Below are 13,111 nucleotides of genomic sequence, written 5' to 3'. Positions count from 1 at the left end.
ATGAGTGTAAAACAAATGTGCAATATAGTAGCAATATAAAGGCAACACCTTTAGGGAGCCCTCTCTGCTACTAGATCAATAAATTATAATCAGTAATAATTGTTGCATACGTTTGCCTTTCAGTTAACATCATGGATTCAAGTCTTGTATAAAAAATTGGCAAGTGTCTACAAAGTATTAGGAGACCACAGAAGGAACTTAGAGTACTTGACCATCTAAAACACATGCTTTTGTTATTGTATATATAACGCCCTTTTTGTTTTTTTGGAATTAAATTATACACACAGTCTACAAACACACTTTATTGAATTTAGATCCTAGTGAAAATTGTTTACACACAAAGAGTTTATACAAATCAAAGTGAAGAATTGAGAAAACGTGTTTTCCTAAAAACAGACATGTCATTTATCAAGGTGACATGATAAAAGTGCAGAATCTGTATCATTTGTTGCCTGATATATATATGTGGTTAAGAACTGATATCGTGTCATCCAGAAGTAGCCTGAAAATCTCTTCAGCCAGTCGTATTTTCACAGTGATCTGGTCGGTGCTGTAATCTACCCATTGCCTCTCCTCGCTGTGAAGCTCCTGAATCTAGAAAAAGGAAATGCAAATTTGAGTATGTAAGCAGTAAGAGATCACTGTGATGAACTCTTACTCATTTATTGGTTTTAGCTTGAAAAGTTTTGTACAAACCAAAATGTAGTCCACTCGGTCCCTCTTAGCATACCAGTATTTGCACAACGTCTGAAGCATCTCTGTCATTTGTTGATCAGTGCGCTCCAGGTTTAGCACTTTCTGGGTTTCCCTTCTCACTGCAGTCTGGATTGGGATAAGAATTTGCTCATATACTTTTCTACATTTCCTGTCTATTTACTGTACACTGTAGCCCTACTGATATTACAAGTTAAATGCTCATTCAAAATTAAATGCTATCTATCACAGTGCAGATAAAATAATAATAACAATAATAATAATAATAATAATAATAATAAATTAAATGTTAATCCTAATTTTGTAGTTTTTCATAAATAAGGTCCTTTAATGACAATATAATGACCTCAGCTCCACATATTATCTGCAGTAATATAATATACAAAATAATATTATACATATAATTTAGCATTTAATTTCTAGATATCATATAATAATATATAATAATATTCATTTGAATTATTATTATTGTTGTTGTTATTATTGTTGTGATAGACAGTAATAGATAGCATTTCATTCTTAATTAGCATTTAATTTGTATTATTAGTAGGGATGTACATTGATATATAGCATTTAATATCTAGACAGCAATTCATTGATATTAATAGTAGGGATGCACAATGATACCGATGCATATCAAAAAAATATTTCTTTTAAATAAAAATTACTTAATTGATCATTAGATCCGTACACAATTTATTGCACACTCTGTACTACATGTATTACAGGTAGGTGATATGGAAATATGTATATATACATTTTAGGTCGATAAGCTACATATCATGATAATTCATATTCCTGAAATTGCTGAAGTTGCAATAGACTACCAAGTAGTTCTTCATAAACAAGACTCTCAAAAATGATGAGATATAAGAATAATTTCTGTGCTACGGTGAACCCAATTAACCAGGACTGAATATGCTGTCTTCCTAATGACACATCATAACGTGCACAAAAAACATTGGATGTCGCCCATTACTGCAATATTGACACTGATCTTACCTTTAATTGGGTGACTGAAATTTGTCCCATCTGCAGGGCTGATATCACTGATGTTTCCGTTGTTTTCTGAACAGAGCAACTCGTTTCCAGCATATCTGCACAAACCTCATGTAGTATATCAGACACTAACTGGAACAGGACCTGAGATGAGAATAGTGTGCAGTTTTCATCTGAACATATAGCTGTTACACAGAGAGGCCTTTATATGGGCAACAATTTGCATCCCTAAAAATGTAGAAACCGCTGTAGTAGAAAGTGCTCACCTGCCTGTAGCCTTTACGGCTCTTGTCGTCTACTAAGTAACTCGGTGTTTCACAAGCATTAAGAGCACCATCATCCACCCGGCCGCAGAGTGCCTCAACTGTGGCATCAAGCAGTCTGTAGACAATGCTGTGTTCATGAGGCTGGATCTGTATTTGTGGATGAATTTCAGGATGCACTTGATGCCACTGATCCATCAGACATGGCTTGTTAGTCGTGAAGGTGCTGTTTTCCCTTTTCCTAAAAGTCTGAGGTTCAAAGAAGAAAATGTACAATATGTGAGGAAAGTATAGTTGGTAACAAATGCATTGCTAATGCAATATTCTGGAATCACTGCCTTGGGTTACTTACAGAATCAATAGATTTACTGTCATGCTTAGATCCGATTATCTGTCTATGTCTCTTCCGGGTCTGTTGTACACTCTTCAAAGCATCGGCAAAAATCTCATCAGTTAGCCTTGCTATCAGAGCATCAGATTCATCAGCGTGGTGCTTGGTCTCCTCATTGTAACAAACAAGTTTATGATCAACCTAAAGTAAAAAAAAAAAAAAGTTTAGTATTATAAAAATGGACTGGTAATTTTGCACAGACACACAATGACATTAATACAATCTTTATCTTTAAACATCTTTGCATGTATTTTTCTAACAACTCTAAGATCTATGTCCTCAAACTTTAGACAGGCCCACACCTTAGACAGTTAGTGTAGATTTAAGGAGTTTCATTCCAAAATGTGGTATATTTGAACAAATAAAGGCATAAAACGACTAGAAAAGTAGAAAAGTAGAAAGGCGCATTTCCTGAAGGAACTGCTGGATGGTTGCGCAGCTTAAGTGGTTCCCACATTCAAGCAGCTGCTAGGCTGTTGTTTTATGGTCACTACAGTGAAACTGGTTTGCTAGGTGGCTGCTGTGGAATACCAGGGGTCGTTAGGTAATTGCTGGTAGTTAGGTGGTTGCTATGGCATTGCTTGGTGGTGTAGGTGGTTGCAATAGTACTTCTGGTTGCTTAGTGGTAGCTAGAGGGTTGCTGCAGTATTCTAGGTGGTTGGTATGGAATTGCTATGCTGTTGCTAGTTTGTTGCTTTGATATCCCAGGTGTTTGGTATGGTGTGGCTAGACAGTTGCTATGGTATGCCAAGTGATTGCTATGGTGTTGCTAAGTGGTTACAAGTTGGGTGCTATGGTGTTGCAAGACGGTCACTTAAGAGAAACACTTTTTGTGGGGTTTGTGGGGGTGATGTAACTAGGTGGTTGGTATGTTGTTGGTACATGCTGTGTGGCAGTATCCCATGTGGTTGGAATGGAGTTGCTAAGAAGTTGCTAAGTGGTGGCTTGATTGTTGCTATGATATGCCAGCAATTTTGTTGGTAAGTGATTGCTATGATAACCCAGATGGCTGCTAGGTTGTTGCTTGTGTGTTGCCTAGTGGTTGGTATGGTGCCCCATGGGGGTGGGTCGGCATTACTGGTGCATTTAGATCATTGTGACATATGAAGGGAACACAAACTTTTTTACCCCATGCATTTCTATGGGAAAGAAAATCTTGAAATAATCTGTTGCTATGTGGAAATCATACTGATCTGATAGGAAACTGTATAAAAGCCTGAATCACACAATCAGGCATATCAGTTTGGAGTTGAAATGGCATCGATATATCAAAAAATGAATCATAAAAGCCCACAGTCATTGAATATCATGAAAATGTGGCATTTCATGAGTTTGGAATGAAACCTATAGTTTGCTGAATACAAAAGTGGCTCACTTTTAATGGAGATTTTTCACTGGATCTGGAACAACTTGATAAATCATTGGACGAGTCTCTGGTGGTACCGTTTTCACACGGCTCCTGGTGGCATATCTGTTTCACTGCTGATGGATCATGTGCCGAAGAGTTTTGGCTGTCCTTCTTTATCCCTTGTCCATTCCCAGATGGACCAGATGGTCCATTGCCATTTGTTCCATTTTGGCCATTCGGGGGATCCTCATCTGAAAAGCTATCTTCATTCCCACTCCTATTCAAATGACTGCACTGCTCTCTGGACTGATGAGTAACATCTTCTTCTCTGACTAGGACCCCATGGTTCTTTTTACACGTAAAGTACTTCACACCTCTGAAGGTGCCATTGTGGTTTCCCTTGGGAGTATCTAGTTCCACACCAGCCCAGAACCCCCCTGCAAATGCAGTGGGTCCCTTGTACTTGAGCACTCCTGGTCTCGAGTTGCAGACAAGAACCCTGTCTCCAATGTGGAAGGAAGATAAAGGATCTTCAATCTCAATACTTTCGTCCGCGGCAAGGGAGCTGGTGTAATCTGAACACTCGTCCTCCTCATCCTGTCCAGTGGTCTGTCCAGGAGGCAAGGTTGTGCACTCATCTCCAATAAGAGCGTCATTATTTATGTCACCGCCCCCCCTTGAGCCTATACTTCCAGCCTCTCTTCTACTTAAGGACAAGTCCACAGGAAGGTTGGGGAAGTTCTCACTGTTGATGGACACATCTTCAACAAAGTCAGCTGGAGCTGGAAGATCCTCCTCGCTGGTCCATGTAATGATCTCGAAGGCAGGTGGAACAGGTGGTAAACTGTTACTGTTTGGTCCTGAACCCCCACCTCCTTTGAGCGAAGGAGGCAGCTCAGCACTTCCATATGACAAAACTTCATCTACAGGAGAAAGAATTTCTGAGAGGGTGCACTCTGTGGCCAGATCCCTCTCATAATGAGCAACATCATGGAATCCCACATCATTCTGTTCAATGCTGGACTGGTGGTAATGTGGAGAAGGTTCTGGGGCCACTATGAACTTTTCAGCGAAGACTAAAGAGAAGGAGCTTGCTTCGGTTTTCTCGTCATTGACAACATCTCTTTCTTCCTCTGACCAGGCCAGGGCTTCGCTCTGAAGGGAAAAGGGTTCTGATTTATCTTCTGTCTCAGAAAGGCTATCATCACAGGATGGGCTCTCCTCGCCCCTCTTCACGTCGCTGCTTAGAACCTGGACCAAATTTGCAATGATTGGCTTATCTGTGATGGCCTCTTTTGTATTCTGCCATATCCGTGCATAAGCTGTATTTGATTCGGTCTTCCTTGGCACACAACAAATCTCATGGTTGTTGTTCAACAACAGCACAGTTTGCAACCGTTGGTTGTTCTCCACATTGAGAGTGGCATTGTCAGTTATTGCCTGGCCACAGTCTAGAGTCATATCATCGGAGCTGGAATATGTCCTCAGTGCCTCTCGAAGCTTTGTTTCTCGCTCTTCTCTGGGTGTTTGATGGCTGTCTTCGTAATCATAGGGAAGATCTTCCTCTATGTCCGATGACAAGCTGGACACAATAGGAGCCCTGTCGGTGATTCCACAACTCGTTTGTTTGTGTTGCCCTGATGTGAAATGCTGCACATTCTTGACAGGCTTCCAAGAGACATCTGTTGGGTATTGTATTTTTTCTCCTGAGTAGACTTCGCTGTGTTTGGGTGTGGTCACCTTCTCATGATGCTGACCTTTATGCAGAGGGCTTTGGATGTTCTTATCAGTCCCGTGCTCTGAAAGGACAAGCTCGAATAAGTCAGTGTTGGAGGCGTATCATTAAGAAAATGGTTCTGAATTTCTATTAAATCGGTAGAAGATTAATCAGAGCAGATTATGCTACTCTGCTCTGTGCAGATCTATTTACTAAGCACCACAGCTTGTCTGTCTGTTACAGTGAGAGGACTGAATCATTCAGCTAATGGCATGAGTCAGCAGAAATGCTGGATGTAAGCTGTAAATCAGCACTGACAATGAATAACAGCTCCCTACACAATGACTGGGGGAAAGTCTTTTCAGATGACATGGAAACCAGCAGCACAACATTACTCTTCCTTTTAAGAATAGACAATTAGTTTAAATTTGAACAAATATTCGAAATAAATTTTTCTGATTTTTTAAAAACAGGTGTTTAAAAAATCTGTATTTACCTTATTCTGCCACGCCCACTTTTCTCAAACAAGAGTTTGTTTATGGTAATGGTTTATGGTCGTATTGTATTTAGCAGACTATTAGCAGACTATGCTAACCCAACATTCCCAAACAGGCTATTTAACTGTATTTAGAGCTGTTTAGAGCAGAGCTAACTAGCTTTTCAACATAACACATAAAGATTGGAGTTTTGTCGGGCATCATATAGCTTACATCCACCCCGTTCCAAAATAGAGGACCTGGTATGTGGTTAAAGACACTAAATATACTCGGTTGGGAAGCTGTCAGGTAAGATGTTATGCTGTGTTCCATTTAAACTGGGATGTCGGATTTTCTGAGGAATTTCAACTAAAAGGCCTCCACAAGTCATATTTCCTACTCTGAAAGTTGGTAGAGCCTCCCCAATCCTGAGTTTAAAATCCTAAAAGCTAAAAGCTCAGTACCTCAACAGTAATAAAAGCTGTAGTATGAAACAATTATTCAGCACTTTTATCTATTTGTGTGTCATTAAATCATGGATGTGTATCCATGATGTTTGGATGCACAAAAATACAGTAAAATGCGTTGTTATCAACTAGTATCGCTAATAACGCTAACATGGGACATAAAAAGTGGAACATGTTTTGGTTAGATTTGCCATACAACATCGGTAAAGAATTATCAGATTAGTTGTGTTAATCTTTTTTTTGGAAAAAATTTAAACTAGTAAACAGATATCACAATATTTAACTGCAACGCGGTCAACTCAGATGTGACGTCATTCCCAACTTCAACATCTGACCTCAGAGGTTAATGGAACGCAGCATTAGCCCAAGAGCTTACCGAAGAGCCTCACAAGCACATGACGCATCTGCTCCACTGGACCTTCATAACCAAGTCATTTCTCTAGTTTAGGATGTTCTGGCGTTGGTTTCCCCTCAACAACATGGACTTTGGGTGGATATTTTAAATTTCCTTTCACCTTCAGCCACAGATGCAGGTCTCCACAACACTCCAATCTTTTTGTGTTGTGTTCATAACACTGTTCTTCACGCACAATTCTCCTCTTCCTCTAATTATTGTGTCAACTTTTAACTGAGCATATTATACTACTCTCTGAATGTTTATTATCACTGTGGTTTAATCTATTTCAGTGGATCTGCTGTAGCGCTTGAAGTTCTAACACAAAGTCAACAAAGACACCCCCCCCCATTGTTGACATGAAAAATAAGGTGAATAATTTTGTTGTTGAGATGTAAACAAAGCTTTTTGCAGTGGTTTGGTGGAAAACAGTTCACTGTAGAGTAACTTTGATTTACAATTTCTGCAGCACAAATAATGTGAGATAATAGCGTGCTGTCCAAATCCACCAGTGAACCTAGACGTGTCTTCTGAGTTTATACATGATGCTAAATGCTAATAAAGAAAACATAGTAGTAAATTAGAAGAAAACAAATTAACACCCTGCTTGTAGCTCTCCACCACAAATGTACACTGTATGGACATAAATACTGGGACACACCCCTAATCATTGAATTCAGATGTTTTATTTAGTCCCATCGTCACAGGTATATAAAATGAAGCACATAGTCATGTAGTCTGTCCTCACACACATTAGTGACAGAATGGGTGGTTCAAAAGAGCTCACTGAATTCCAGCGGGGTACAGAAAGTAAGATCATGACATTTCTTTCCTCCTAGAAATTCCACGATCAGTTGTCCATCAAACACCCATGGCATCAACTAGAACGTCAGTGTCTGACCTCACAAATGCTCTTCTGGATGAATGGGCAAGAATTCCCACCAACACACTGCAAAGTCTTGTTGAAAGCCTTCCTAGAAGAGTGTAAGCGTTTATAGCTGGAAAAGGCCTATGGATTTAGAATGGGATGGTGTAATGTGTAGGTGTCCCAATATTTTTGTCCATATAGTGTGTTTAGGCCACAAGACTATCGTAAAACAGTGCCTCAGACATCAGGATACATGTTCCCAAGCATTTCATGTACTTTGACTTTCTGTGAGGGATCTGTTAGACGAATTAGCTACTTTAGTTGTCTGGTTTCTATCGTCGCCACTGTGAGCAATTCTGACTCGATACGTTTCTCTAGAATGGAGCATTTCACACCAAACCATGTCGTACGTCCTAACAAAAAAAATGTAACATTCATTTGACTTCTGCAGTGACTGTTTTGAATTTAACTGTTAATTTATTTTAATTTTCCCAGTTTATATAAACATCTTTAAAACATTTTACCCACCATGACCATGAGCTTTAGAGTCTGCTTTCGGTGGTTCACGCTCATGTGGAGGCTTCCCGTCTTCAGTTTTCACCTTTCTCTCAGCGTTGGCATGATGGCAAGGCTGGCTTCGATGGCTGTATGCTAAGAAGCGCTTGGGGTCGCACAAGTCTTTGGTCCCCGCTGTCTGCTGAGGTTCTTGCTCTGTTTGGATTTGTTCAACTGAACTCCTCTTCCTTCCAAAGCTCCATACCTCGTCTGACGTCAGGAGCCTCCTCAGACCTGCTTTAGTCAAAAATCTGTGGAAACAAAACACAAGTTAGTGCTCACGCTGTCGACTCAGGGTCAGCCTGGGCCTTATCCCGGCAGCTTCGAGTAGTGGCGGGGCTGGATCGGATTATTGAGACGAGTGCCACTTAGAACGGCTTCATCATCCCACATGAAAGACGGCATTGATCTCCAGAAATGCACTGTGCTCTGGTGGAATCCCTGGGGTCTTTTCTTCCCTGCTAAGTCCTCATTACGTAGCGTAGACACACTCCCACAAAGAAGGCCGTGCATGCAAAGTAGGGAGAGTGAGCTAGGCAGAAAGTGTGTGTGTAAGAGAGAGAGAGCAGTATATCTATATGTATAGAGAGAGGGAGAAATGTCTTCCACCTACCCTGGCCTGTTCATGGCTGGCATAGTGGCATCACAGTGCCAGCAGAGCCAGAGAAGCAAACAGGCAGAGGTACAGTAGACTGTCCTCCTTCAGGTCCTTGAGAAACTGCAGCCACTCCCCACCAAATCTCCACTCGCAGTCCCATCTGAGTGATGTGTGAGCAGTGAGAGAGAGAGCAAGCGAAACAGCCTGCATCCCTCTCTACAGCTGTGCCCTCTTTTCCCTTTCAATATCCTCTCCTCTGGCTCACTCCCCCCCCCCTCTCTATGTCTCTCTCTCTCTTTCTCTCTTCCTCTCAGTCTCTCTCCCTGTGTCCAATCGCTCTGCCTCCCTTTCCCATCCAGCCCCCCTCCGTCCTCGCTGTCTCTGTCTCTCTATCTCTCTCTCTCTCTCTCTCTCTGCTTCCCTCCATCTCTTTCTCTCTCTCTCTCCATCTCTCAGGGTAATTACTCTGAGTGCTGCATTGTAACAATGATAGAGTACAGTGCACGTCAACGACAGGCAACAAGCCTGTGATATTCGCCTCCTCGTACTGTACTGCAACCTCATGGCTCGGAAAGAAGCATGCATGCTACGGCGTGTGTCACACTCTGCAGCCCTGGCATATGCTAACTGCTGCACTGCAGCATTTCCTAAATCCCTAAGCTGGTGCACATAAAAATACACCACAGCTCACATCAATGGCTCCTGTATCTCAGCGATAAATGGCAAATAACCCTTGTGTGTTTAAAGCATGACAATAGAAGTGAATCACGGGCACACTTGCCTCGGCTGCTCTCCGGGCGACTTATCTCTGCTTCCGGCTGCTGGTATAATCCCAGACTCGGTGATAAAACTCTTTCCTTCCTGTGGAAAGGAAGCAAAAACATGGCATGGTTCTGTAAGCCATAAGCCCGTCCCTGCACGCCACCTGAACACTGTGGATAACTGCGGCACCAATCCTGCTGTCCTGCCCCAGTCCTTCACCCCCTGTGCAGTGACAGCGCTTAAGGCCTTTTGCGTGGTGACCTTCATTAAGACAGGCACTGGCTGCGGGGCAGGATGTCAGTGGATGGTCGAGAGATGGCAGTTGGTGGAGAGTGGTTACCAGAGCTGGAGCCATGTCCCCGGGCCTGGTGGCAGTCTCTGCCGTAACCTGCTTCTGCAGCACTTCTCGGAAGTGAGTCGTCGACCTCTCAATGTCCAGGATGTCCTTCTGGTGGCAAAGCAGAAGCCGCCGCTGCTGCCGTCCGCTCTTGTACACGTTACGCCAGTGGTGGAGCTCAGCCTGTTAAACCATTTAAATGGACATTGGCATGGACAGGTCATAAGAAATGGACCAATAGAATTGGTACAGAAGTTGCTTATATCACGAAAAAAACTAGAATATTTAAATACACTGTATGGACAAAAATATTGGGACATGCATTGCTGTGAGGGAGAGCTTTAGTGAGGTCAGGATGCAACCCACCTCATCCCCAACTCCCTAACTCATCCCTGAAGCACCATTATTCCAGAAAACACGGTGGAAATAGAAATGAGATTTTTTGTAACCCTCAACATGCTGCCTATTTATGGATCAAGTCACACGGTACTTTGTGCAAAGTGAAAAGACACTTTTGTAAGGCCCTTCTACCTCAGTTGCAGCCTAGGCTTTGAAAAGCAGCTATGATATTTTAGCAGTATTGGACGTGCACACTACTTTACAGTACACAAGTCTTAACCGTCAGGGTTCCTCTGCCAAACGTTTTCTCAACATTTAGCCTTTCTTTACATTTAGAACCATGTCTATTGCCTTATTCAGCTGTAGTTAATTACATTAACAGTTCAATCATTTGATAAGGCATGGAAGTCTATGGAAGGATGACAGAATGTATGATGCATAACACGTTAATGTGACTTTCACCTGCTCCTGTCTCAGTCTGTTTACTACATCCTCCTGCTTCCTCTTGATTTCAGCCAGAGCCTCGTCCTCTGATGTAACCTGTCTGATAGAGGCGCAATAGACCATATTATGCAATAATCACATTGTGAACCTGTCTCAAGTAGTTGGTCAGCTGCACTTCAAGGAGTCCATGTACATATTAGTACATGACAAGGGCAGTCTTTCTGACCTGACCAGAGCTTGAATTCTTCTCCAAAAATAGTTAAAGTGCAAAGACATGTGAAGAGACATAAGCATGGGACAAGTTGGCATGGGACATGGGTAGGGTTGGGCAGTGTAACAGTAAAAGCCATCTAAACAGTTGCACTCCCATGACTCTCAGGTATGAGGCATTATCCTTTAATCTTGTATGCTTTGAATCTTGGTTAGCTGCAAAACTGTGCTGTGGTGCCTCTGGCTGACTTATCTAGACTGCAGGCTACGAGTCCAAACATGACAGAACCGGCCTCTCATTTTACCTTTCTGTTCTTCCCAATGCGTTGCTCATCTTCAGTCTCTCTGGCACAAGTTTTTATCATCAGCAATTGTGTTGGTAGTTCATCAGTTAGTCAACAACAGCTGCACTGCACTGTCTGATACTCGTGGAGCTGTAGGTTAGCTAGCTAAGCAAAGGCTAGCTTAGAGGGTTGGCTACAGATCCAAAACCACAGGAAAAACATGTTCTGTGGTGAGCAGAGTGTTATTCTGCTAACTAAGCTAATGCTAAACAGTTGTAGTCCATCTGTTTCTCTGCATACTTTGTCAGCTCCTTTCACCCTGTTCTTCAATGGCCAGGACCACCACAGGACCACCACAGGGCAGCTATTATTTAGGTGGTGGGTCATTCTCAGCATGAGATGTATAAGTGAATCAGACACAGCAGTGCTGCTGGAGTTTTTAAACACTGTGTCCACTCACTGTCCACTCTATTAGACACTCCTACCTAGTTGATCCACTTTGATAGGTGTAATATCAGAGACAGAAGCTCATCTGTTGCTGCACAGTTTGTGTTGGTCATTCTTTAGTCCTTTTTGAGTGGCCATTAGACGCAGCCCACAGGATGCTGTTGGCTGGATGTACCTGGATGGTGGACTGTTTTAAGTCCAGCAGTGACACTAAGGTGTTTAAAAACTCTAGCAGCACTGCTGTGTCTATGCTGAGAATGACCCACAACCCATATAATACCTGCTCTGTGGTGGTCCCGTGGGGTCCTATGAGGATAACAAAGTCTGCAGAGAAACAGATGGTCTGTAATTACAGAAGTCCTCTTTTATGGTAAGTGGAGCTGATATATTGAACAATGAGTGTAGAAACAAGAATGTTATGTTGTTATGTAATCTTTTGTAATGTTATGTTAATGTTATGGCTGATCGGTGAATATATTGTCGCTATCATGCAAAAATCTCCAAAACGCCACCTCTCCATGGACTTCAATATAGAAATATTTTTATTCCAAGTCATTTTGAAGCATTTCTATTGGTCCTTTTACACATGTAGAATTGCCACATTGTAATGAACAACTGCCAGATTAAAATGATATTAAAAAGTAAAAAATGTAAACTCTGTTTTTTGCAGAATAGCGACGATATTTCACTTATATAAAGACGTATTAGCTTTATTACCCAGCTGCTTTAAAACTAACATCATTAGATTAGAATGAGGAATTGAAGAGTGACCCACATACAGTCTCCTCAGACTATAAGGTATTAAATAAAAGGACTCTATTCATGTTCTCACTGAAAAAAGATGGGAACTTGCCCTCCGTTGAATGAAAAGGCTTTGTAAAGCATGTTCTTGTGTAACACACTCACTTCTTACAGTGTTCCAGCCATGCCAGCTCAGCCTGAGTCTTCTCCTGCAGTGCCTTCTCTCGCAGCCTGAAGAGAGCGCTGTACTGACGGGCCCTCAGCTCCTCTTCCCGGAGAAACTGCTGGCTCTGTGCCAGTGAGAGGTGGCGCTGGTGCTGATTCTGACTGTAGACCTCGCTCAGTTCACTCCACTGCACGCGGCCAGTAATGCAGAAGCGAGACAGCGAGGTGCGTTACACACACTCAAACACACTTGACTCCCCCGACCGCTGATGCTCACCCGCAATTTTTTATCTACTCATACTATAAACAGAGCAACTGTGAACTAACTGGCGTACACTTATCCAGGGTAAAACTGCTCATGGTTTGATGACTGCTCTACTACACAGTCTGTGGGAAAAGGAAAAAGACCTGATATACAGTCATGTGGAAAAAATAGGACACCTCATGAAAACCTTTGTCTTTTTTAACATACTTATAACATATGGAGATTTGATCTTCACTAAACAATATTGGGAGATGGAGGTACTATAACTAAACTAATAAAACTGTAGAAAAGTCATTTGTAAAATATAATTATTAGAAATGAAATTTT

At 41.9% G+C, this 13,111-nt stretch overlaps 2 protein-coding genes across 2 annotated transcripts; both read right to left on the bottom strand.

Moving 5' to 3' along the window:
- Nucleotides 1-323: 323 nt before the first annotated feature.
- LOC140542004 (uncharacterized) lies at nucleotides 324-9,324 on the bottom strand. The gene is made up of 8 exons (XM_072664825.1): nucleotides 8,806-9,324; nucleotides 8,166-8,443; nucleotides 3,743-5,514; nucleotides 2,329-2,508; nucleotides 1,980-2,225; nucleotides 1,717-1,857; nucleotides 697-822; nucleotides 324-594 (listed from the first exon to the last, which is right to left on the bottom strand). The coding sequence occupies exons 1-8, from the start codon at nucleotides 8,826-8,828 to the stop codon at nucleotides 442-444; spliced, it is 2,919 nt and encodes a 972-aa protein (XP_072520926.1). The 5' UTR covers nucleotides 8,829-9,324; the 3' UTR covers nucleotides 324-441.
- An 11-nt stretch (nucleotides 9,325-9,335) lies between these two features.
- LOC140542359 (uncharacterized) lies at nucleotides 9,336-12,879 on the bottom strand. Its single transcript, XM_072665308.1, has 4 exons — nucleotides 12,847-12,879; nucleotides 12,520-12,707; nucleotides 10,691-10,772; nucleotides 9,336-10,072 (listed from the first exon to the last, which is right to left on the bottom strand). The coding sequence occupies exons 1-4, from the start codon at nucleotides 12,877-12,879 to the stop codon at nucleotides 9,593-9,595; spliced, it is 783 nt and encodes a 260-aa protein (XP_072521409.1). The 3' UTR covers nucleotides 9,336-9,592.
- Between the last annotated feature and the right edge of the window lie 232 nt (nucleotides 12,880-13,111).

Source organism: Salminus brasiliensis, chromosome 20, assembly GCF_030463535.1.
Source record: "Salminus brasiliensis chromosome 20, fSalBra1.hap2, whole genome shotgun sequence".
Taxonomy (NCBI): domain Eukaryota; kingdom Metazoa; phylum Chordata; class Actinopteri; order Characiformes; family Bryconidae; genus Salminus; species Salminus brasiliensis.
This window is presented reverse-complemented; position numbering and strand designations above follow the sequence as displayed.

Excerpts from the sequence above, each read along its gene's own strand:
- LOC140542004 (XM_072664825.1), bottom strand. The coding sequence starts at position 8,828 with ATGCCAGCCATGAACAGGCCAGG. Across the intron at positions 8,444-8,805 it reads CCAGCCATGAACAGGCCAGG|ATTTTTGACTAAAGCAGGTC; the intron begins GTAGGTGGAAGA and ends TTGTTTCCACAG. Across the intron at positions 2,509-3,742 it reads GTGAAAAATCTCCATTAAAA|GTTGATCATAAACTTGTTTG; the intron begins GTGAGCCACTTT and ends TTTTTACTTTAG.
- LOC140542359 (XM_072665308.1), bottom strand. The coding sequence starts at position 12,879 with ATGAGCAGTTTTACCCTGGATAAGTGTACGCCA. Across the intron at positions 10,773-12,519 it reads TGGCTGGAACACTGTAAGAA|ACAGGTTACATCAGAGGACG; the intron begins GTGAGTGTGTTA and ends CGCCTCTATCAG. Across the intron at positions 10,073-10,690 it reads ACAGACTGAGACAGGAGCAG|GCTGAGCTCCACCACTGGCG; the intron begins GTGAAAGTCACA and ends ATGGTTTAACAG.